Here is a 26,679-nt window from a genome sequence, read left to right on the forward strand (position 1 = left end):
CTCTTAATGTTCATACCCATATGTTAATGCTACTCTCACTTTTGATTAGAGAACCTTCTCTTTTCAGATGTTAGTCACCTTGGGACAACTCAGAAGGCACCATGGTGCTAAGAGGAAGTGACAAAGGAGTGCTCAGCACTGAAATATCTCTATTACACCTTCTAAGGCTCAGGGTCCATTGTGGAAGAGGTGGAGGAAAGAATGTAAGAGCCAAAGGAAGGGCAGGACTCCTTACAACGTGCTCCTCCAGACACAAAGTGGCCTGCATATCCATGACCTCACAGTGCCTGACACTACCTACACAAGACCATCACAATAGGAGGAAAAGATCATGACATCAAAATAAAAGAGAGACTGATTGAGAGATGGAGGGGATATGATGGAGAGTGGAGTTTCAAAGGGGAAAGTGGGGGGAGAGAGGGAATTATTATGGGATATTGTTTACAATCATGGAAGTTGTCAATAATAAAAAAAAAAAGTAAGTAAATAGCCAGGCATGGTGGTGCACGCCTTTAATCCCAGCACTTGGGAGGCAGAGGTAGGTTGATTGATCACTGTGCTTTCAAGACCACACTGAGATTACAGAGTGAATTCCAGGTCAGCCAGAGCTAGAGTGAGACCCTACCTCAAAAATCAAAAAAAAAAAAAGGGCTGGAGAGATGGCTTAGTGGTTAAGCACTTGCCTGTGAAGCCTACGGACCCTGGTTCAAGGCTTGATTCCCCAGGACCCATGTTAGCCAGATGCACAAGGGGGCGCACACATCTGGAATTCATCTACAGTGGCTGGATGCCCTGGCATTCCCATTCTCTCTCTCTCTCTCTGACTCTTTCTCTGTCTATTGCTGTGAAATAAATAAATAAAAATAAACCAAAAAAAATTTTTTTAAAAAATCAAAAAAAAAAAACAAACCCACAAGTAAATAAATAAGAAGAAACCTTGCACCATTAACAAGACATCACTTACTTGGCAAAAGCTAAACCAAACAGCCAGTGCAAATATGAAGAATGAAAAATAATTTTAACAGCTGGGCATGGTGGCACATGTCTTTAGTCCCAGAACTCAGGAGGAAGAGGTATGTGGAACGATCGCCATTAGTTCAAGGCCAGTCTGGGACTACAGAGTGAGTTCCAGTTCAGTCTGGGCTTAAAAAAAAAAAAAAAAAAAAAAAAAGTTTAAACGTTTACCCAGATAAATTGGGAAATGTGCCCATACAAACCTTCTACACAGGGGACGGAAGGAAAAGGACAGCATTAGTATTCATGTGATATGAAAGTAGAAAAGAGGAAGGGATCAGCAAGAAGAGGGGAGAAAAGAGGGGGCAGTGGGAGAAACAGAAAATGCTATAATGAAGCTGGGAACATGACTCTAATTCCAGCACCCAGGAGGCCAAGGTAGGAGGATCTCTGTGAGTTTGAGGCCAGCCTGAGACCACATAGTAGATGTCAGGTCAGCCTGGGCTAGAGAAAACCACTACCTAAAAAAAAAAAAAAAAAGAAAGAAAGAAAAATAAATCAGTGATTGCCTGGGGTTAAGGTGAGGGTGGGATGAATAAACAGAGAGGGATTTTTGTTGTTGTTGTTATTGTTGTTTCTTTTTTTTTTTTAGGGCAAGAAAACTATTCTGCATGACAAACTGAAAGAAAGAAAAAGCAGGACTGGGGAGGAGGCTCAGCCATGCTCACATTAGGACCTGGAGGGCCTGAGTTGCATGGCCATGCGTGCCTGTAAACCACTGCTGTGGGAGATAGCAGATTGCTGGAGCTCACTGGTCAGTTGACTGAAAACAATAGCTCTAGGCCCAGAGACTCATGGAAGAGCAACAGAGAAGAGCACCAGACATTCTCCTGTAGCCTTTGTGCACATGTGCACAGGGCAGTGCATCTGCACGTGCATACACACACACACACACACACACACACACGTGTTGCATGCAATATACATAAACACACACATGCCCAAAAGAAAATATCCTGTAATATTCAGTAAGATGTTATATTTGTGTATACATACCATAATACATTGACAAACACCATAGACTATGGGCTGATTCACATAATGACATGCTGCTGTAGATTTTTCAGTGTCAACACATGCACTGCTCTGGATGCTGATAGTTGGGGAGGCCATGTGTGTACTGATGGGAGCATGTGGAAAATTTCTATCATTTCAGCTCCATTTTTCTGTGAATCTCAACTGCTGATAAAGCTGATACATGGTGGCACAAACCTGTAATCCCAGCACTAGAGGATGGAAGCAGAAGGATCATGAGTTCAAGGCCAGCCTTGTCTAAATAGTGAGCTTGCAGCCACCCTGAGTTACTCCAGACTCTGTCTTAAAAAAACAAAATAAAAGTAAACAAAAATGTCCAAAGCAAGCTGGGTGTGGTAGTGTACACCTTTAATCCCAGCACTGAGGCAGACGTAGAAAGATTACTGTGAGTTCAAGGCCACCCTAAGACTACAAAGTGAATCCCAGGTCAGCCTGAGTTACAGTGAGACCCTACCTTGAAAAAGCAAAAAACAAAAGGCTACAAAAAAGACCAGCTGGCGTGGTAATACACACTTTTAATCCCAGCACTCAAGAGGCAGAGGTAGAAGGTTCCCCATGATTTTGAGATCAACCTGAGACTATATAGTGAATTCCAGGTCAGCCTGGGCAAGACCCTACCTGGACCAAAAAAAAAAAAAAAAAAAAAAAAAAAAACACAACTTAACAGCTAGGGTTTGGTGACTGACTAGGTATAGGGATAAAACCAAAACTCTGTGAGAAAACCAAACACCAATTACAAAATGTTGTAAGTATTCCACAAACATTGTTTACCATTACTAACATGGACCCAGTTCTTCCAAGCCTATCTCCAAAATCTATCTGGAGGCTCTATCCCTGAGCCACCACATTCACTCAGTCAAGTTAAGTATTTCTCTTCTGAAATGGCCAGTGGTCATTTTAAATAAGTACTGAGGTGATGTGCTTCCATCCCTCTCATTGCTTCCTGTTGGACTAATAATAAAATCAACTCCTTGGGAGGCCTTACTGTGGACCTTACTGGCAAGCCCCATGCCTCGTCTCCACCTGAGTCACATTCTCTTTTTCTCTTCAGACTTTCTGACAGGAATCCATGTCTCTATTATTTCCTATGTCTTCTTCAACCCTCATAAAGAGTTTATTCTTTTTTTTTTTTTTCAAGGTAGGCTCTCGCTCTAGCTCAGGCTGACTTAGAATTCACTATGTAGTCCCAGGGTGGCCTCAAACTCATGGCGATCCTCTTACCTCTGCCTCCCAAATTTTGGGATTAAAGGCATTCACCACCATGCCTGGACCCAAGAGTTAATTCTTTGAAACCTGTTATCGTTTACAACACCCCATAGCCCCCTATATTACTGCATATGTGCATATAATTACTGACATTTTACATATGTGCTTCATGTTTAATACCCATCTTTTCAAAAAGTTCCTTATGTTTCATGAGGAGCCAAAGCCTACCTGAACATTCACTATGGTATTCCCAACACATGGCTCAGTCTTGAAGACCAATAATAGATGCACTATTAATGTTAAGTGGGTGAACAATGTAGGCTCTGTGCTACTTTGGGGGAGGCCAAAGATGAGACATAGATCATGTCTTGGAGGAATTCACCCTCTGCAAAGAGAGATATGTTTGAAACATAATATTTTTTGTTGCTTTTTGAAGTAGGGTCTTGCTCTAGCCCAGGTTGACATAGAATTCACTATGTAGTCTCAGGCTAGCCTCGAACTTACAGCGATCCTCTTACCTCTGCCTCCCGAGTGCTGGGACTAAAGGCATGCTCGGCTACACCTGGCATAATTTTTTTTTTTTTTTTTTTTTGAGGCAGGGCGTCACTCTAGCCCAGGCTCATCTAGAAATTACTCTGTGCACCAGGCTGGTTTCCAACTCATAGTGATTCTTCTACCTCAGCCTCTGGAGTGCTGGGACTATAGATAAGAGCCAAGAGACAAGACCACAAACAGCAGACCTTGCACTGAAATAACTGAAACCAGAAGAGGAAATTAATACTTAGTACTTCCTCATTTAAAGTGTTTGCTCAGGCTGGGCATGGTGGCACACACCTTTAATCCCAGTACTTGGGAGGAAGAAGTAGGAGGATCTCCAGGAGTTCAAGGCCACCCTGAGAGTACATAGTGAATTCTAGGTCAGCCTGAGCTAGAGTGAGACCCTACCTTGAAAAACAAAACAAAGCAAAGCAAACAAACAACAACAACAACAAAAATGCTTGCTCAAATATTTTGTCGCAACATTTTAAACTGAAGAACATAGTCATTAATTTTGGTTGATTTTCTTTTTTTCTTCCTTTTTAAAAAACTTTTTTATTTTTATTTATTTGAAAGTGACAGAGAGAGGAAGAGGCAGATAGAGAGAGAATGAGCACGCCAGGGCCTCCAGCCACTGCAAATGAACTCCAGATGCTTGTGCCCCCTTGTGCATCTGGCTAATCTGGATCCTGGGGAATTGAGCCTTGAACCAGGGTCCTTAGGCTTCACAGGCAAGTGCTTAACTGCTAAGCCATCTCTCCAGCCCTTTTTCTTCCTTTTAACTGAATCATTTCAGAGGAAATAGCCCACCAGATGACTGTTTATGCCTAAATAGTTCAGCACATTTTTCCAAGTTCTTTTTTCTTTTTAGGTAGGGTGTGGCTCTAGCCCAGGATGACCTGGAATTCACTATGTAGTCTCAGGCTGGCTTCAAACTCACAGTGTTCCTCCTATCTCAGCCTCCCAAGTGCTGGGATTAAAGGTGTGTGCCATCATACCCAGATCCTGCTAGGTTGTGTTCATGCCTTGGTATATGTGTGAAGGTAAGAGATGACCTTGGAGGTTAGTACTCATCTTCCATCTTGAGGCAGGTTCTCTTGCTGTTGTCTGCTGCATGCACCAGGCTAGCCTATATACACCTCCAATCTCACCATAGGTGTGTTGGAATTACAGACGTGTGCTACTATGTTTGACCCTAAATGGGTTCTGGGGATCTGAACTTAGTTGGTCCACTGGCATGGCAAGTGCTTTTACCCTCTGACCCACCTCTCCAGCCCCACTGATACTTTTATTAGAATGATCAATTCTTTAAAATGACATTTTCCAGAATGATTTTAAAAGTTATTTGTATGTGTATATATGTATTCTCCAGGGTCTTCTGCTGCTTCAAACAAATGCACATCAGCTTTATATGGGCAGTTTTACATGGGTAGCCAGCAAAGATGTTTGCAAGCAAGCATCTTTAACCACTTAATTTTCTCCTAGTCTTCTACTTAAAAACTGTCTTGGGCTGGACATTGTGGCACACACCTTTGATCCCATAACTTAGGAGGCAGAGGTAGGAGGATCACTGTGAGATCAAGGCCACCCTGAGACTACATAGTGAATTCCAGGTCAGCCTGGGCTAGAGTGAGACCCTACCTTGAAAAACAAACAAAAAAAGTCTTAGAAATTGCTTCACATTCTTGGTTTGACTATCTTCTTGGGGCATCATTTAATTGGTTTCTCCAGCCCCTATTAAACTAGAGGTTAGATCTAAAGGCTTGATTTGATTCACATTCACATATTTTGGCAAGAAAATTTCATTAGCTGATGATGGGTGTACTCTGTGCTATGTTGCAGAACATCAGGCTCTCAGTTTGTTGTCTTGGGCTTACTGATGCTAAACTGGATAACAGGGTTGAGATGGGTCGAGCAGATCTCCCAGTTGTAAATTTTTATGATTTGGTGAGTGAACTGAAGGATGTTTGGCAACATAGCTCACATTTAAAAATTTTTTTTTGTAATTTTTATTTTTGTGTTTGAGAGGGACAGGCAGAGAGAGAGAGAAAATGCACACACCAAGGCCCAGCCACTGCAAATGAACTCCAGATGTGTGCACCACCTTGTGCATCTGGCTTACATGGGTCCTGGGGAACTGAGCCTCGAACCAGGGTCCTTAGGCTTCACAAGCAAGCCTTAACTGCTAAGCCATCACTCCAGCCCCCATAGCTCACATTTTTATGTCTGTTTGCAGTTTATCAAAACATTCAAATGCATTTAATCACAACTGAATCACTGTAAGGTTTTAACCGAGATGAAAATGTGGCTTGGGGTACTTAAATACCTTCCTAGAATCACAGAACCAGTAAACATAAAAAGTGGGACTTAAGCATAAACAGGTATGAGTCATTAAAATACATATCTTAGGAGGATCGCCGTGAGTTCAAGGCCACCCTGAGAGTACAGAGTGAATTCCAGGTCAGTCTGGACCAGAGTGAGACCCTACCTCGAAAAACAAAAAAATAAAATAAAATATATATCTCACATCAGTAATTATATTTACTGCATTCTTTCCCCCAGAATTCAGTGGACAAAACTGTTGAACACTATTTTCCCAAATAATTTCTGTATTTTCTTGACATCTTGATATTTAGATATATATTTTCCCCTGAGGTAGGGTTTCACTCTAGCCTAGGCTGACCTGTAATTCACTCTGTATTCTCAGGGTGGCATTGAACTCATAGCTATCCTCCTACCTCTGCCTCCCAGGGCGATGGGATTAAAGGCGTGTGCCATCACGCCAGGCTAGGAAAATAATTTTTACAGTCTGTTTAAACTGCTAAAATAGCCGGGTGTAGTGGCGCACACCTTTAATCCCAGCGCTCAGAAAGCTGAGGCAGGAGGATCACCATGAGTTCCAGGCCACCCTGAGACTACAGAATGAAATCCAGGTCAGCCTGAGCTAGTGAGACCTTACCTCGAAAAAACAAAGAAAAAATAAATTAATTAATTACTTTTTTAAAGACCTGCTAAGATGTAAAGGATACTGAATTCCTTAAAGTACAGATTTTGGTTATACTTGTAATAGTTTACATCTCAAGGTCACACTAGTTACTGTGTTTGTGATTTCCACAACATGTAAACAAACAGATCAAAATTTACAATTTAGGAGCTAAGGAGCATAGTAGGATCCAGAAACAAGAGATAAAGACGGCAACGCGATGACGAGCAAACCCGTAAAGATAAGGCGTAGGGGAAGGGTTCATGGGTCCAGAAGCCGGCTAGGGAAGCTATTTCTGGGTCTCCCAGAAAGCTGAACCTGGGGTTCAGAGGGGAGTCCTAGGGAGGACTCAGGAGGGATCTGAGGGCCAAGAATCTGTCAGTCTGTCCGCCCAGCCCTTCCTAACAAAACACCGGACGCATTAACTCATAAAGAGGGAATTCTGCATGACACCGACATGAATCACAAGGCTCAGAAAACCCAACCAACTTCCTAAACCAGCAAAGAGATGGACACGTCCAGCAATTTATTGGCTGTACCTGCCCGCCCCCTTTCTCATTAGATCTTTCTCATTGGCCAGAATTGCCAATCTAGGATTCACTGACAATTCCTGGAGCCAATCATCTCCAATTGTAGTCCCGCCTCTCCTTAGACGTGTGAGCTACATAGGTGTCGACCAATAAGAAATGAAAGTGAGGCTGTGGAGCTAGGCTCCTCCCCTTTGGCCTCATCCCTTTCAGTAAATGGTAGACAAGGTTGAGCAGCTGATATCAACCACCAATCCGTAAGGGCGGAAGAGGGATATGGAGAAGCTCGATGGGAGGGGGTGACGTGGCAGTGACAGAAGCATAAACTGAAATGAGTGGCCTAAACACTAGCCAATCGGCGGTCGGATCGGCCGGGTACTCTGCATTCGCCCGTCCTCCGGGTAGCGCGAAGGGCTTCGGTAAAGCACCAATGAACTTGCACACGCGTCTGATTGGCCTTCGCTGTAACCAGTCAGTGACGGGGTTGCCGGACGCGTTCCACCCCCAGACCCTCACTGGGCGGGGGTACAAAGATAGGCCCGAGAGAAATGCCAATGTCCACAGGGTCTTCAGCAAGTGACACTCGGTCGCACCAATCAACGTCCTCCTTCCCGGCGGCCGAGCCCGCCTTCCCTCGGCGGGCCTGGCGGGGCGGGGACGCTGCGCGGCCGCGGCTGAGGCGCTAGCCGTGTGGGGCGCTCGGGGCGGCGTTGGCGGCGGCGGCGGCGGCGGCGGCGGAGGCGGCTCTCGTAGGCGGTTCCGGTCCTGTATCTCCGGGCGGCGGCGGCGGCTCATGGCGGCGACCGAGCTGAGAGGAGTGGTGGGGCCGGGCCCGGCAGCCATTGCAGCTCCGGGTGGCGGTGGCACCGGTCCCCCCGTGGTGGGAGGAGGCGGCGGCCGCGGAGACGCGGGGTCTGGCTCCGGGGTCGCGTCCGGGACGGTGACGGCGACGACTACGGGCGGCCCGAGCCCCGGGGCCGGAGGAGTGGCGAGCACAGGCCCTGCTCCCGCCCCGCCGGCGGGGGGCTCGGGCGCCGGGGGCTCGGGCTCGGGCTCGGGCTCGGCTCGGGAAGGCTGGCTTTTCAAATGGACCAATTACATCAAAGGCTACCAGCGGCGGTGGTTCGTGCTGAGCAACGGGCTCCTGAGCTACTACAGGTAAACTGCTTCCGGGGCGCCGCGCTCACCTTGCCTCCCCCGCGGCCGCACGGCCCCGCGCTGTCACTCGCCCGCCTGCACCGCAGCCAAGGTCGCCTCAGACCCCCTTTTCTGTCACCTGAGCACACTGACAGCTGGCGACAGGAACCCACCGTCACGAAGTACAAGCCTCGGGATGTAACACCTTCACCCCCTTGTGCCACTTCTCTTCATTCCCTGGCCTCTCCTGTCAGCAGTTGTTGGGAGAGCATCTGCTCCATTGTGTTTCCACCGCCACATGGGTGCATTTACTGGTTCTGCAAGCAGGCACTGTGTAAGGTCCCAAAGGGCACGTATAGGACCAGCAAAAGCCTGGGCGCTGCTCAACAACTTCTAGTGAAAGTCCCAATCCTGTCTGTTCATTAGTCTCCAAAATTCAGGGCTGAGACGTGACCCTTGTTATACCTTACCCTTGCCCGATCCACATGCGGGCATCAGGACACCACACACAGGGTGGTTTGGGCATTCTGTCATACCCCTCCAAGACTTGCATATACACTGGGCTTCTGGGTAGCCCGGAATGGAGATGAGCACTCTGGGACCGTTTTAGTTTTTACTTGCCCCACCTCCTCCCATGGAAATCAATTACTTTATCCAACAGTTCCATGCTCTTTTTTAGTAACATAGGATTAAGTTTTTATTAAAGGAAGAATTCTTTCTTTGGTGTGATTGCTTATGCTCAATAATGTTTGATTTAGAATGGTTAATATATACTTACAGTTACTCACAACCTGGTCATATCACACTTTGTAGAGGTGTTGAGATAGGTGACTTGGGATAGGACATAAACATTTCCTGAAAGCTGAGCATTGTGACTGGATGGTGGTTTTGTTGGTTGGTAGGTTGGTTTTGTTCTTAGTATTTCATTCAATGTTCATGGATCTCCTCTCTCTCTCAGAGTTAGGAGATATGCCTATCTTTCTGACAAACAGACTTAGCATGGGCAATTTTCCCAAGGTCTTGGAGAAGTCAGGATTTGAAACTACTGTTCACACCAACATAACCTAAAAATCAGGTCAGTGTTATATGAACCATTTAGATACAGAGATAGTTATTTATCTAAAGCATGTAAATTTATTATCATGGTACAGTGTATATTTTATTCAAAAAGTTTAAAGGTGACTTTGCTTAATATAATGTCATTTCTAATTGAATATTTTTCCTTACAGACCATCCTATTTGGGACTCAAACACTGATGTGAAAGAGTAGCTGAGTCTATATTTCTTTTCTTTCACCAGTAGTCATTACTACCAGGAGGGTTAGGGTGAATACATCTCTTTTCCATCAATTCCATGCTATTGGTTCTTAGAAAATTTTGAGGAGAAATTGAAGGAGGCAGTTGGAAGTTGTTGGTGGGAAAAGCCTTATATGTCCCCTGAACAGTAGAAGATGTCTTAGATAGCTCATCCTTACTGCTTAAATAACATTAATTGTGAGCAATGTGCATGCCACTCACATGATTATATTCTGAATTGATTTTAACATATCCCTTTCTAAGTACTCATCAAAGACTCTTAGTTTAGGTTTGAATCACACATTTGAAATTCTTAGTTTGCTCCAGTTTTCCCTCCTACTTAAGTTCATGTTGTCTTCATTAACTATCATTCCAGTGTTCAGTTGATTCATATCCTGACTTGGCTCATAAATCACTATTAGCACTGATTCCTCGTTTCCAAAAATTATTTATCAGCTGAGAGCCTTAATATGTTGTCTTTTTTTTAAATTTATTTATTTGCAGGCATACGGAAAGAGAGAAGGAACACACCAGGGCCTCCTGTCACTGCACACTTCAGATGCGTGCACCACTCTGTGCATATGGCTTTACATGGGTCCTGGGGAATCAAACCTAGGCCTTTGGGGTTTGCAGCAAACGTCTAAGCTGCTAAGCCATCTCCCCTGCCCTGTGCTCTCTGTTTGTTTGTTTTTTTTTGTTGTTGTTGTTTATATATATATTTATTTGCAAACACAGAATGACAAGGAGAGAGGCAGAGAGACAGGGCCTCCTGCCCCTGCCAGTGAACTCAGATGCATGTGCCATGTTGTGCATCTGGCTTTATGTGGGCTCTAGGGAATTGAACCTGGGCCATCAGGCATTTCAAGCAAGGACCTTAACTGTTGAGCCATCTCTTCAGCCCTGTGTTATCTTTTTAAGATATCCAAATTCTTATGCTATCCATGTTCCAGCCCAGTTGATTCTTTGTTGTTTCAGTCTTAATCAGTATTGACCTTGGACATTAATGACTGACAGATTTCTCTTAACTCCTGTTTCACAAAAGCTAGTGATACCTGTCTAACTCTGAATAAAACTCCTTCCACAACATACCAACACACTGGGAAATTTTTACCTTTAACCTGACCTTGCCAACTAGAATGGTTCCACCCACAAACTAACCAGCCACAGGATGTTACAGTTTATCAGATCTATGCATTACCCTCAAAATTTCAGTCAAGAACTTCCACTATGTTGGCAGTTTACACTATTTGTTTCCTTGTATAGATATCCCATTACTTAAAATCTTAAGAATCCCAGCTCCCTGAGAAACAGCATGACCCACTATAGTGTTAGCTTGCCTGGATACCTTCTAGAGATTAAATTACCATTTCTTCTGCTTCTCAGGCAATAACTTTAGCCAAAAAGTAACCATGTAATTCTCTAGTACCTTTTCTTATACCCTAAGAATTATGTCTTTCCATCTATACTAATTGTTTGTAATAGTAAATGTATTTACCCAAACCCAAGAGCCTTGAGGTCAAGTCTGTTTTACTCTGAGTTAGATCTGTTAAAACTCTGCAAACTGTATTATTTGAGAAACTTAAGTACACAAAGATGATGAAGATGGTGTAAGCAGAGAGATTCCTAGGAAGTGCTTGGTGAAGAGTACCAGTACGGGACTGTGTGGTAGATGGTCAGAGTAGCAAGGGGGAGCTGGCCTGTCAGCTGTGGGTCTGCATTATTCATAATGTAACCGAAGCTTGGGGTGGGGAGGTAAGAATAGAAAAGGCAGAGATACACGTTACAGTATGGCAGGTGCAGGATATGGAAAATGGCCAGTCCTTTGAAACCCACTGCTGATCCCATATTCCATTTGTACATTTAAGGGAGAAAAAACAGTTTCTTGTAACAAACTGGAGAAAAGCAAATCTGTCTTCTAAGTACAGCACACAGACTTTTTCAAACAGTAAATCTTGGTTTCTTGAGATGGGGTGTGTGTCATTTCTGTCATACAAGAATTCAGGATGTACCAGGTGTACTTTTTCTCTCCAGTGCTTTGTACTGTGGCAATTGGCAAAGGACTTTGACCTCTTTATGTTCCAAGTTGGACAGGGAAAGCTACAGTCTCAACATGCAGGTCCCTGGGCATAACCAGTGGGTGGTGAAGAAATGAAGTTTTTACTGTGTGCTCAATTATGCCGGAAGCTTGATATTTTATGTAAAGCGCCTTGCAGCTTGTTGTCACCAAGCAGTGTTGTAAAGTTCAAAAGCTAGTCTATTAATAGAACTGTCAGTCAGTAGAGATGGGGAAAATTTTTACACCCGGTCCTGTGAGGGCAGATCTGCTGAATCTTTCCCAGCTATTATTAGGGTGGCTTAGGAGTTCCTACCAATAGAAGACTGTAGAGCTTAGGAAAGGACATGTTCCAGAAAGATGAAGATGCCTGTTGATACTTGTATTACTGTTTTTGTTGTTGTTGTTGTTTTGTGTTTTTGAGGTAGGGTCTCAATCTAGCTCAGGCTGACCTGGAACTCACTCTGTAGTACTAGTCCCAGGCTGGCCTCAAACTCATGGCGACCCTCCTACTTCTGCCCCCTTAATGCTGGGATTAAAGGCACGTACCTCCACACCCAGCTTTCAAGGATTATGTGAAGGAAATAGAACTAGAATTTGTTGATTCCTAAAACTAAAATTTCAAAGTGCTAAGAATTATGAAAAGAAATAGAATGCAATAAGGGATAAACCATCTGTCACTTTTTTGTTGAGCTTATCTTTGTCTCGTTATTGCAGGTCAAAGGCAGAAATGAGACACACCTGCCGTGGTACCATCAACCTTGCCACAGCCAACATCACAGTGGAGGATTCCTGCAACTTCATTATTTCCAACGGTGGCGCTCAGACCTATCATCTGAAGGCTAGCTCGGAAGTAGAGCGGCAGCGCTGGGTGACAGCCCTGGAACTGGCCAAGGCCAAGGCTGTGAAGATGCTGGCAGAATCAGGTAGGGAGCAAAGAACACTGCCTGTGGAACTTTGCTTGCCTTTCTTATAAACAAATCTTTTCTCCCTTTCTGTGCCATGTCATTTGATTATCACTTATCTCTTAGATGTCCCAAGCTGCTGCTTACTGTACAGTATTTCTCTTTAAGTGGTGGTTCTCAGCTGGGTTCAGTCCTGTAAGCACATGCACACTCCTACACACACAGTTGGGGTGGGGGTCATTTGGTAATTTCTGGAGACACTTTTGGTTGTCATAATGGAAAGATGGGGTTGTTACTAACTGGCATCTGGAGAACAGAGGCCAACAATACTGCTCAGATTCCTGCAAGGTGCAGAATAGCAACAGAGTTACCTGGCCGAAGCTGAAAAACATTCCTAGAGCCATAACAGTTGTGCTTTTAAAAATTTTTTTTTATTTATTGGGCTGGAGAGATGGCTTAGCGGTTAAGCACTTGCCTGTGAAGCCTAAGTACCCTGGTTCGAGGCTCAATTCCCCAGGACCCATGTTAGCCAGATGCAGAAGGGGGTGCACACATCTGGAGTTCGTTTGCAGTGGCTGGAGGCCCTGGCACGACCCCTCTCTCTCTCTTTCTTTCTCTCCTTATCTGCCTCTCTCTGTTGCTCTCAAATAAATAAAAATAAACAAAAAAATTTCTAAAAGCAAAAAAAAATTGTATTTATTTATTTGCACACTGAGAGAGAAGAGAAAGAGAATGGACACAGCAGGGCTTCTAGCTACTACAAATGAACTCCAGATGCATGTTCCATGTTATGTATCTGACTTATGTGTGTACTGGAGAATCAAACTTGGATCCTTAGTTTTGCAGGCAAGCGCCTAAACCGCTGAGCTATCTCTCCAGCCCCCAACAGTTGTGCTGTTGCTCGTTTTTGTTTTTTCAAGGCAGGGTCTCACTCAAACTTGGAACTGACTCTGAGTCCATGCTGGCCTTGAATTTACCAAGGTCCTTCTATCTTAGCCTCCTGAGTGCTCCTAAATTGTGCTTTTGTTTTTAATCTAGTTGACTGTCTTAAAAATCTGAGCAGGATGTGATGGCACATGCCTTTAGTCCCAATGCTTGAGAGGCAGAGGTAGGAGCATCACATGAGTTCAAGGCCACTGTGCAACTACATAGTGAATCCAGGTCCTGGGCTAGGCAAAACCCTACTTCAAAAAATTTTTTTTTAATTTTGAGATGTAATTACTTTATTACTAGGTCAGTGTTAGGATTCTTACAACTCATAAGCTGAACTTCTTCATGCTTTTCTCCTGATAGCTTCTTTTTTCTTTTTGTATGTGTGTATGTATGATGTATGGGTGTTTGTGTACAAATATGTGCATCTTGTGTGCATGCCAGAGGAGATTATCCATTGTCATCTTTTGTTTTTCTACTTTATTTGCTTGAGATAGTCTCTTACTGAACCTGGTGCTGTCTGGTTTTGTGTTGTACTGACTGACGAGGAAGCCCCAACAATTCTCCAGTCTCTATCCCCTCAGCACTGGGTCACATGCATGCAAGATCACACCTAGCTTTTTTTTCCCCCGAGGTAGGGTCTTGCTCTACCACATGCTAACCTGGAATTCACTATGCAGTCTCAGGATGGCCTCAAACTCACAGCAATCCTCCTGCCTCTGCCTCCTAAGTGCTGGGATTAAAGGGAGCACCACCACGCCCAGCACACCTAGCTTTTTACATGGGTGTCAGAGTTTGAACTCAGGTCTTTATACTTATGTAGCAAGCTCCCTTACCTGCTGAGCCATCTCTCCAGCCCTCTTGGTAGCCTCTTGTTTGTTAAAGTGCAGTAATCTTTATTAGACCAAAACAAAGTTTAATGACTTGTTTTTCTCCAAAGAAAATGATAGGATTTGCTCCAGGATGTTGATAGTTTAATCACATTGAGCTTGTTCACTGAGAGTGACCTGTATGCTCACCTGCTAACTTGTTTGTCACTTATTGTAGCTTATCCTCTGTCATTTCTCACACTGTGTTGAATATCTATTAAGCGGTGATAGGACATTTCACTGCTTTGTAAGTTTTTTGGCAGCAGGTGATGTTTTGACCTTGGCCCTGCCTCTCTGTCTGGTGAACAGGTCAGATTTTTTCTTAATTCTTCTGTTTAATTTTGATGTAAATGTTAGCTCCCTCCTAAGGAGAGATACTGCAAGGGAAAAACTTTGTCTGGACAAAGTATTAAGTATAAACTGATATTGAGAGGTACAACACAGCTTCCATACTTGACTTGTGAAGTAAGAGCTACTTAATATAAAACCTTGCTGTGGGGGCTGAAGAGATGGGTCAGTGGTTAAGGTGCTTGCTTGCAAAGCATGACTGCCTGGGTTTGGAATACCCACATAAAGCCAGATGCACAAAAAGGCACATGTGTCTGGAGTTTATTTGCAGTGGCAAGAGCCCTGGCACACCTGTTTTCTCTCTCTCCTTTCTTTCCCTTTCACCCTTTCTGTCTCTCTCCTTGCAAATAAATAAATAAATAAATAAATACAATTTTAGAACTTCTTTCTAGAGTTTTAAAAAATTTATTTTTATTTGAGACAGGGAGAGAGAGAGAGAGAGAGAGAGAGAGAGAAAGAGAAAGAGAATGGTTAGGGAGATCACTTAGCAGTTAAGGTGCTTGCCTGTGAGGCCTAAGGACCCAGGTTCAATTCCCCAGGGCCCACATAAGCCAAATCCACAACGGGGCGCATGCATATGGAGTTTGTTTGCAGTGTCTGGAGGCCCTGGCACGTCCATTCTCGTTCTCTCTTTCTTTCTCTCTGTCTCCTCCCCCCCCAAATAAATAAAATAATTTTTTTTTTTTTTTTTCGAGGTAGCGTCTCACTCTAGCTCTGGCTGACCTGGATTTCACTATGTAGCCTCAGGGTGGCCTCAAACTCACAGCGATCCTCCCACCTCTGCCTCCCAAGTGCAAGGATTAAAGATGTGCACCACCATGCCTGGCTTCAAAGAACATACATTTTTGGAGCTATAACTCAATGGTAGAATACTTGCTTAGCATGTTTGAGGATCTGGATTCAATCTCCAGTATCAAAAAGTTAAAAGAACGAGATAAATTAACACACCTTTCAATGACATGGACTTTGTCTCAAGGAGCTAGACTGTAGTTCACAACCTATTTTGCAGTCACCCAACAGGTAATGGTGAATTTGCAGGAGTAATTAGTTTGGACTAGAGTGGAATACTCAAGCTAAAGTATAAAGGCTCAATAATGTATTCCTAGTTCCAAGAACTATTCAGTTCTCCATCATATCCACTGTCAGTGGATGTTAAACTTTAAAATGTGAAGAAGTATATGGGGTAGTTTATTAGAAATGCACATTCCCTGGCTTTGCCTCACACCAACTGAAATAGTCTCTGGGAGTAGTGCCAGAGACTGTGTACCTTTCCAAAGGGCCTCAGGTGTTTATGGTGCAGAATCACACTGTCAAAAATTGTCAGGTGGAGAGATGGCTTAGCGGTTAAGCGCTTGCCTGTGAAGCCTAAGGACCCCAGTTCGAGGCTCGGTTCCCCAGGTCCCACGGATGCACAAGGGCGCGCACGCGTCTGGAGTTTGTTTGCAGAAGCTGGAAGCCCTGGCATGCCCATTCTCTCTCCCTCTGTCTTTCTCTATGTGTCTGTCGCTCTCAAATAAATAAATAAAAATAAATAAATAATTGCCAGGTAATGGCAAGCCCTCAGTCACTCAGAGTGCATAGCACAGGACATGTCAATTTGCTTGTGGGCAGAGTAGTTAGGCTTCCAACTCTCAGTCCTGGTCCTAGCATTGTGATTGTCTTTGGCATCTCTGCAGATGAATCAGGAGATGAAGAGTCTGTCTCTCAAACTGACAAGACAGAGCTGCAGAATACCCTCCGAACTCTCTCCAGCAAAGTGGAGGACCTCAGCACATGCAATGACTTGATAGCTAAGCATGGCACTGCCCTGCAGCGTTCCCTCAGCGAACTGGAGTCCTTAAAACTACCAGCTGAGAGCAATGAAAAGATCAAACAGGTCAACGAAAGAGCTACACTCTTTAGGATAACATCCAATGCCATGATCAACGTGAGTACAGATGGTATCACAGTTGCTTTCTGGTTCTTTCCCTCTGTGAAACATAAGCCTTTCCCAGAGCTTTGATGATTGTAATTGAGAAAGCACTGAATATTAGGTGCTTCCTTACTAATCAGGGGCTTTCAGTTACATTGTTGATTGTATGAATTAGAACAGGTTACACAGATGGTATGACTTCCATGCTCTGCTTAAGTGGTTAGAAGGATATTGCATTAATCTGGCAGTTAGAATCCATTGAGATCCCAGCACTCAGAAGGCCGAAGTAGGAGGATCGCTGAGTTCAAGGCCACCTTGAGACTACGTAGTACATTCCAGGTCAGCATAGGCTTAGAGCGAGACCCTACCTTGAAAAAAGTCCAAGAGGTTCTAGCCTGCTTCTGTAACTAGACAGGTGCCTGATGATAATAGTTGAGTCCCTGTACCTCACTGGTTGTTTATATGCTTATTTTTATCCCATTTAATCTGTTAGAATTAAAAGATGTTTATGGTTCCTTTCTGCCGTCAGGTTCTTTACCTTCACGTCTGTCATACAGGATGGTGAGTAGGGACTGGGTAAAATACTATAGAGAATGTATAAACCTAGTTAGTCCTAATTTAGTCTTTGAGTTCAGGAGCAGTTGTATTGATAAGCCACAGTGCTCAATTTTGAGCACCTCTTGTTTAAAAAGAAGGGGCATGTTTCTGCCTCTGCATACCTCTTACCTTGGGTGGTTGTCATTGATTTGTGGGTATTTTAGCTGCTTGAGTACAAGGCTATAGGTAGATACAAAGCATTGCTGACATTACTGATGTATTGATACATGTGAAATGACTATAGTTTTAACAATGCTGTTTTTCCTCTCCTGGCAATTTATTCTCACCCAGCAGGTTGTTTTAGTCCCATTGCACAAAAAACACTTGAAGACAATTCATAAGTGAGAAAGGATTCTATGAGGAAGGGTTTTACAAGGCTTTTTCCTCCTGCCTAGTTAAGAAGGATGAAATTACCTCACTGGTGCCACATTTCCCCTTGATTAGGGAGTGATAGTAAGGTGTCTGTTTAGAGCTAGTGTAGCTCACATGGCTTCTAAACATCAGAGCCCTTTTTCTGTGGCCAAGGGGGAAATTTATTTTTTCTCATTTTGATCCTCTATTATTTGATGGAAGTTGTGATAACCTTTGTTTTAATATTAACGTTGTACTCTGAAGCATTCACTACTTTGGTCAACGTTCTGATCTATTCAAGGTGGAAAGAAGACAAAGTGTCTTCTTCGTGCAGGGCTTGCAGGAAGACAAGCCGTCTCTCCTAGGGCTGCTTAGCAGGCTGGTGCTGGTGCTGGTGCTTCTGCTTCTGGCCAGCTGGAGACCTGTTCCAGATTCTGGTACTTCTTACTGGTCTGTTTATTTTGGTCCTTTTGGTTAAAAAAGCCCAATACATCCTACAAGTCAACAAATCAGTTATTTATTTTGTTTTTTTGTGGTAGGGTCTGGCCAAGACTGACCTGGAATTCACTATATAGCCTCAGAGTGGCCTCCTCCCAGGTACTGGGATTAAAGGTGTATGTCATCACACCCAGATTATAAAAATTTATTTATTTACAAGCAGAGAGAGAGAATGAGAATGGACATGCTAGGGCGTCTAGCTGCTGTAAATGAACTCTCTGTGCATCTGGCTTTATGTGGCTACTGGGGAATCTAACCTAGGCAGTCAGGCTTTGCAGACAAACGTCTTAACCATTGGGCCATTTCTCCAGCCCAGTATACAAAACAACTCAAGATGCAATAGTCACCTGAGAATGAAATGAGCACTACATTCCTTGACAGATTATTCTCTACTCTGGTATCTGATATGAAAATTTGGTAAAATAAAACACCCCTTCAAGGCAGGAGAGAGATGGCTTAGTGGTTAAGGCACTTGCCTGAAAAGCCTAATACTGGAGTTCATTTCTCCAGTACCTGTGTAAAGCCAGTTGCACAAAGCAGTATATGCACCTGGAGTTTGTTTGCAATGACTAGAAGCCCTGGTACACCCATTCTCTCTGTGGCTGTCTCTCTCTGCTTATAAATAAAAGTAAATAGATAAATAAGACAATTGTTTAAAACACGCTTTCGTAAAACAGAAACTTTAGTTTGACTGTTTCTCTTAAAAATGTACTCATCTTTGTTCCTTAGGACTTTTTCTTCCCTAAGTACTAAGGGTCTAGAGTTTGTGTAGGGAGTGATTCCTTGAAGTTGGAGGTTAGCTCTCAGGCTAGGCATGACTTAGTAGTAGAGTATTTCAAAATGTGCTCAGACCCTGCACCACTCATACAAACCATACCTACACTCTATAGGTAAACTCTGTGTTCTTTGTGGTGATTTGTAAGCAGGCAAGTGCTGTCTCTCCACCCCACTAATTCAGTTATTACTTGAACTTTTTGTTGTGGTTGTTGTTGTTATGTGAGATAAGGTCTTGCTGTAGCCCAGGCTGACCTGGAAATCATTATATAGTCCTAGACTTCCCTCAGACTCACAGTGATTCTCATACCTCTGCCTCCTGAGTGCTGGATTAAAGTTATGCACTGCTACAACTGGCTGAAATGAATTTTGCTGCTGCTGTTGTTGTTTTGAGGTAGTTTCCCTCTAACTCAGGTTGACATAGAGTTCACTGTGGAGTCTCAGGGTGGTCTTAAGCTCCTAGCAATCCTCCTACTTCTGCCTCCTGATGCTGGGATTAAAGCAGTGCACCACCATGCCTGGCATAAATAGAGATGGACAGAGAGAATGGGTGCATCAGGGCCTTCAGCCTCTGCAAGTGAACCCCTATGCATGTGCCACTTCATGCATCTGGCTTATGTGGGTTCTAGGGAATCAGACCTGGGGTGTCAGGCTTCGCAGGCAAGCATCTTAACTGTTAAGCCATCTCTACAGCCCTGAATTTTTTAGTCTCTATGTTATTTTCTTCATCCTTTCTGAGTGATAATAGCTAAGTCTTAAGTGTAATATGCATATTAAAAATGAGTGGGCACATGGCAGACAGAGGCAGGAGGATTGCCGAGAGAGTTCAAGAATTCCAGGTCAGCCTGAGCTAGAGTGATACCCTGCCTCAGGGGGCAAGAAAATGAGTAGGGCAAGCTGGGCATGGTGGTGCATACCTTTAATCCCAGCACTTGGGAGGCAGAGGTAGGTGTATTGCTGTGAGTTTGAGGTCACCCTGAGACTACATAGTGAATTCCAGGTTAGCTTGAGCTGGAGAACAAACCTTGAAAAACAAAAAACAAACAAAAAAGAGTGGGGGTCCTGGAGAGATGGCCCAGCAGTTAAGGCACTTGCCTGCAAAGCCAAATGAACCATGTTCAGTTCCCTAGTACTGACATGAAGCCAGATGCACAAAGTGGCACATTCACCTGGAGTTTATTTGCAGTGGCTAGAGGCCCTAGTGCACCCATTCTCTCTTTCTCTCCCCCTCCCCTTGTAAGTAAACAAAAAAGGAAGGAAGGAAGGAAGGAAAGGAAAGGGGAAGGGGAAGGGGAAGGGGAAAGGGAAGGGAAGGGAAGGGAAGGGAAGGGAAGGGAAGGGAAGGGAAAGGGAAAGGAAAAGGGAAAGGGAAAGGGAAAGGGAAAGGAAAGGAAAATGAGTGGGGTCAGGTGTGGTAGCATATGCCTTTACTTACAGCACTCAGGAGGCAGAGGTAGGAGGATCACTGGGAATTTGAAGCTAGCCTAAGATTACATAATGAATTCCAGGTCAGCCTGGGATAAAGAGAGACCCTAACTCAACAAACAAACAAAAAATTAGTGGGCTAGTGAGATGGCTTAGCAGTTAAGGTGCTTGCCTGCGAAGCCAAAAGACCCAGGTTTGATTCCCCAGGACCCATGTAAGCCAGACACACAAAGTGGTGCATGTGTCTGGAGTTCGTTTACAGCAACTGAAGCTCCTGGCATGCCCATTCTCTCATTTTTCGTTCTCTCTCTCTCTCTCTCTCTCTCTCTCTCTCTCTCAAATAAATAAAATTAACAACAACAACAAAATTAATTGGGGGAGGAGGAGTCTGGCCATGTGGATTAGAGTAGAGTGCCTGGCCTAGCATGCACAAAGCCTTGAGTTTGATTCTAAGTACCACACAAGTCCACAGTGTTAGTATACTTCTGTAATTCCAGCACTGGGAGATAGAGGCAGGAGGATCAAAATTCATGGTCATCCTCAGGTACATAGCAAGTAGAGGCCAGCTTGAGCTACATGAGACCCTGTCTCAAACAAAAGCACACGGACACACACACAGTGAGTGGAATATGGTAGCACATGTCTGTTATCCCAGCACTCAAGAGGCAGAGGCAAGAGGGTCATGAGTTCAAGACCAGACTGGGAAACTAATCCATAATAGGATTGACACAGGCTGCTGTGGCATAACACATTGGAGATGTTTAGCTGGGACTTGGAAAGTTAGAAAAGTTAACACCTTGTTGCAGTCAGGTTTACATTGCTGGCAGAAATCACCCAACCAAGAGCAGCTTTGGGGAAAAAGGGTTCATTTTGGCTTACAGACTTGAAGGAACACTCCACGATGGCAGGGAAATGATGGCATGAGCAGCAGGTGAACATCACCCCCTGGCCAACATAAGGTGGATAATAGCAATAGGAGAGTTTGTCAGACACCGGCAAGGGGAAACTGGCCATCATACCCATAAGCCCACCCCCAACAATACACTGCCTGTAGGAGGCATTAATTCCCAAATCTTCATCAGCTGGGAACCTAGTATTCAGAACACCTAAGTTTATGGGGGACACCTGAATCAAATCACCATATTCTTTCCCTGGCCCCTGTAAACTGATAACCACCCATGATCCAATGCATTCAGTCTCTTTAAAAGTCCCCATAGTTTTTATCATTCCTAATGATGTTCAAACATCCCCATAATCCAAGGTCTTTTAACTGAGCCATAATACCGAAAAATCCCCCCAAAACCATAATGGCACAGAATAAATAAACAGTCCATACTGCAAAAGACAGCATTGAGCATAGCTAAGAAATACTCAACCAATACAAGTTTTAAACAAGGCAGACATTAAACTCTGTAGCTCCAAGTCCAACAACTCTAGTCAGTGATAAGTCTCCAAGACCAATATTTCTAACCAGCAAAAAGTCTAGAGTTCCAGTTCTGACCCTCCAGCTAGGCTACTCACAGTCCTGGAAAACTTCATCCAGGGCTGACAGTTTTCCTTAGCAGCCATCTCATGGTCCTGGCATCTCTACTGGGTCTCCACTGCAACCCATGGTTCATCTTCATGGCCCCATGGGGTCTCTATGCAGGCATCCAGCAAACCTGCTTCACACTGCCCATGACCATTTCCAAAGCACAAGACTGCAAATTCGATGACCCTCTCTTTCCCTCACTTCTTATACTCCATAATACCAGGTGGAGTGCCATGTTAAACCATGGGAAAATAATACAGACTTTGTAGTATAGGACACTTCTTCAGCATTCAGGCTCTTTCAAAAGATTGCATTTTTTCTGTCATCCCAATGCATGTCAGCTGGCCCAATCTCAATGGTTGTAACCTCATACAATTGCAGCTGAACGGGCAGGAAATTTGGCCCATAGATTTCATTTTTTCTGTGCCATATCCTTCTGCTCACATCAGTCTGTTTCTATGCAAAGCAGCCCTGCACAAGTTCTCAGGACATGAGCATAACAGCAAGCCTCTCACACAAATTGCTTGTAGCCCAGTCCAGTCAAAGCTGTTTCTCACCCTCATCTGCTAGACCTCACAGTCCACAGCTCTTTCTGCATTCAGGTTCCCCAACTCTAACTAGAATAGTCCACGGAGCTGTACTTAGAGCTCTGCAAGGTATCTCTTAGGTCAAAGTTTCAAATCCTTCCACATTTCTCCTGAAAATCAGCTCCAAAAGGCCAAAGCCACACAGTCAGGTGTCTAACAGCAATGAACCCCACTCTGCAGTACCAACATTACTGTTGCAGTCAGGTTCACATTGTTGGCAGAAATCACCTGACCAAGAGCAGCTTGTGGGGAAAAAGGGTTTATTTTGGCTTACGACCTCAATGGGGAAGCTCCATGATGGCAGGGGAAAATGATGGCATGAGCAGAGGGTGGACATCACCCCCTGGCCAACATAAGGTAGACAATAGAAACAGGAGAGAGTGCCAAACACTGGCAAGGGGAAACTGGCTATAATACCCATAAGCCCACTGCCAACAATCCTCTGCTTCTGAGAGGTATTAATTCCCAAATCTCCCATCAGCTGGGAACCTCACATTCAGAACACCTAAGTTTATAGGGGACACCTGAATCAAACCACCACACAACCTCAACTAAATTTTGAAGGAGCAATAAAAGTTGTCTTAGGGCTGGAGAGATGGCTTAGTGGTCAAGCACTTGCCTGTGTACCTAAGGACCCCATTTCGAGGCTTGATTCCTCAGGACCCATGTAAGCCAGATGCAAAAGATGGTGCTGCATACATCTGGAGTTTGTTTGCCATGGCTGGAGGCCCTGGCATGCCCAATCTCTCTATATCTGCTTCTGTATCTGTCATCTCAAATAAATTAAAATTAAAAATTAAGAAAAGTCTTAGAAAAGCAATAGAGACTTAGGATCTGGACTCCAACTTCTTGCTTTACCTTCCACATAACCCAGAGCAACCTACATCCTCTGTGATCTAGGTTTCTTATCTGTAAATGGTTTTGATATTAGTAGATCTTCCATGGTATTATTGAAAGGCTTTTGTTAGGTTATTGATGTGAAATGCTCAGCAGTATACATGACATACAACTATCTCTTGCTAAATTTTAATTATGATCAATATTATTAAAAGAGAATGAGAGGGCCAGGCATAGTAGTGCACACCTTTAATCCCAGCACTCAGGAGGCAGAGGTAGGAGGATTGCGGTGAGTTTGAGGCCACCCTGAGACTACATAGTGAATTCCAGGTCAACCTGATCGAGAATGATACCCTACCTCTTAAAATCAAAAGAAACAAAGAATAATAGAGAAGAGTTGGTGACTGTGGTTTGCCATATGGAAACCCTTCCTTCTCCTTAGTTTGGGAACTCCTAATATCTGACTGTTAGAGCACAGAAGTAGCTAGAGGTGAAGCTTGAGAGGAAGTAAGGGGGTGGTACAGATACTGCTAAGTGGGCTTGGTACATCAGAAGAGGATGAGACCTATTCTTTTAAAAAAATATATTTTATTTATGGGCTGGAAGATGGCTTAGCCATTAAGTGCTTGCCTGTGAAGGCTAAGGACCTCCGTTCAAGAATTGATTCCCCAGTACCCACGTAAGCCAGATGCACAAGGTGTCGCATACATCTGAAGTTCACTTGCAGTGGCTGGAGGCCCTGATGGTGTTCATTCTTTCTCTCTCTCTCTCTCTCTCTCTCTCTCTCTCTCTCTCTCTCTCTCTGTCTCTCTCTCTGCCTCTTTCTCTGTCACTCTCAAATAAATAAAAAAAAATGTATATGTATGTGTGTGTGTGTATGTATATAGACATTCATATTCCAAAGAGAGAGAGAAAGATAATGCATTCCAGGGCTTCCAGCCACTACAAATGAACTCCAGGTACATGTGCCTTTTTTTAGTGCATCTGGCTTTTATGTGCGTACTGAAGAATTAAACCTAGGTCACTAGGCTTTGCAGACAAGCACCTTAACTGCTGAGCCATCTCTCCAGCCCATGACCCAATCTTTTTTTTTTTTTTTCTGAGACCCATTCTTACATACCTTATTGAATACTTACTAAAATTATAAATGTTCAGGTAATGTCATGGAGCTGTGATTTGAGCCTCATCAACCTAGGTCTAGATGTGTATTCCACTGCTGCTAGTGTGAAGGATGGAAAGAAATGTATAAATTCTAAAAATGTTGAAGGAGAATCAGTAGGACTTCATAATTGAATGTAAGAAAGGAAAAAAAAATGCCCAAGTATCTTGGGGGGCTCTTGAATTGGTCATGGGATGGTGAACCTCAAAAGGAGGATCAGAGGCAGTAAAAGAATATGGTGAAGGCCGGGCATGGTGGCGCACGCCTTTAATCCCAGCAGTTGGAAGGCAGAGATAAGAGGATTGCCAAGAGTTCAAGGCCACTGTGAGACTACATAGTGAATTCCAGGTCAGCCTGAGTTAGAGTGAGACCCTACCTCGAAAAACCAAAAAAAAAAAAAAAAAAAAGGAGAGAGAGGGAGAGAATATGGTGAGCCATGTGGTAAGCTGGTATGGAGGATCTCTCTGTGAGTTCAAGACTACCCTGAGACAACATAGTGAATTACAGGTCAGCCTGGACTAGAACGAAACCCTACCTCAAAAATAAATAAATAAATAAATAAATAAATAAAAATTAATAAAAAAAAAATTGAAAGAAAGAGAATGTGGTGAATTCAGTTTGAGAACCATTGGTTTTGAGAATACATTGAGCTATTGGATAGGCAGTTATATATTCTGGTCTGAAACTCTTGAGTGCTGGTAATATTCATTCGTTGACCTGTAGGCAATTGTTGAAACCGTGGGAACATACATTCTAATAGAACCTTTTAGTTTCTCTGTAACAGCCAATAGACTCTTAATCTTGCATTGCTTCCTTCCTTCAGTTATTAAGCAAACTTTATCAGGCTCCTACTGTATAGTAGGAATTGGAGATCTATATGTAATAAGCTGTAAGATGTGTTTTCAAGTTGCTTGTGATCCATCTGGAGAGAGAAAAAAATCAGTCACGATTCTGCTGTGCATGTATAAAATAGAAGTATGTTGAAACCGGTAAGGAAATATAAGAAAGAGACTGGGTACTTCAGAGGGCAGGTGTCACAGAACAAGTGCTACTGCCATAGGTCTTCAAAAATTAAGTTCTCTGGGCTGGAGAAACGAAGGACCCAGGTTCAATTTTCCAGATCCCACCTAAGCCAGATGCACATGGTGATGCATGCGTCTGGAGTTTGTTTATAGTGGCTAGAGGCCCTGGCGTGCCCATTTTCCCTCTTCTATCTCTCTCTTTCCCCCTCCCTAAATTATCTTTTAGAGAAAGGGAATAGGGAATAGCATATGTTCCTAGGCCTGGAAGAAATGTGTATGTCCAAAAACTGATGAGTATTTCAGTGTGGCTGAGGCATAGGTGAAAGGGTGAGTACCCCTGCTTGGAGAGGAGGACACAGAGCAGTTAATAGTCATACTGTGAAGGACCCTTCATGTTCATAACTAGTAATTAGGATTTAATCCTAATTGTAGGGAATTCAGTAAAGGGATTGATAAGATTTTTTTTTTCTTTACATTCTGTCTTTGATTCTTCAAGTTGAATTCCACTTTTTGAGGTCATTTTTCTTAATGACCAAAATAAAAGTTAAATGAGCTCATCTTCAGTCTGATTCATTCTCAGTGTCAGTTACTCAGCTTCAGGTTATTTGAGTTTAGTCAACAGTGTATTGAATGCAGTAATCATGTATGTTTTCTCCTTACTCTTTCAGCAAGTGGATCTCTTTTGGTACAGCTCACATACCAGCCTTTTGTGATTTTGTCACAAATGTCTTGTCTAGGTTTACTGATCACGCGGTACTTTGTTTGGTTTTCATGACTAGAAAAATACAGGAGAACCATGACAACCATGCTCACTCATTTTTGGGTATGACCTTGACTGCAGCACAGAGATAGCTGTTCTGGTGCTACAAAATAACAGGAAGTCTTCATTGTCATCTGCTCTGCAAAGTTCCCAGAATAAGATTACTCCATGGGCTTACAGAGGCCCAAGAAGAATATGACTAGTGGAGGTGACATGATGTTGCAGTAGGTTCACATTGCTAGCAGAAATCACCTGACCAAGAGCAGCTTGTGGGAAAAAGGTTTCTTTTGGCTTACAGACGCGAGGGAAAGCTCCATGATGGCAGGGAAAAACGACACATGAGCAGAGGGTGGACATCACCCCCTCACCAACATCAGGTAGATAATA

At 43.6% G+C, this 26,679-nt stretch overlaps 1 protein-coding gene across 1 annotated transcript in view; it reads left to right on the plus strand.

Annotated features, from left to right (window-relative positions):
- Positions 1-8,088: 8,088 nt before the first annotated feature.
- The window catches only part of LOC101615005 (oxysterol binding protein), a 44,395-nt gene continuing 25,804 nt past the window's right edge, over positions 8,089-26,679 (plus strand). The window contains exons 1-3 of the mRNA XM_004667697.2: positions 8,089-8,460; positions 12,505-12,713; positions 16,516-16,766. Of these exons, the coding sequence (XP_004667754.2) occupies positions 8,096-8,460; positions 12,505-12,713; positions 16,516-16,766 (825 nt within the window). The 5' untranslated portion in view covers positions 8,089-8,095. The remainder of the gene's footprint in view (positions 8,461-12,504; positions 12,714-16,515; positions 16,767-26,679) is intronic.

This window comes from Jaculus jaculus, chromosome 1 (assembly GCF_020740685.1).
Source record: "Jaculus jaculus isolate mJacJac1 chromosome 1, mJacJac1.mat.Y.cur, whole genome shotgun sequence".
NCBI lineage: Eukaryota > Metazoa > Chordata > Mammalia > Rodentia > Dipodidae > Jaculus > Jaculus jaculus.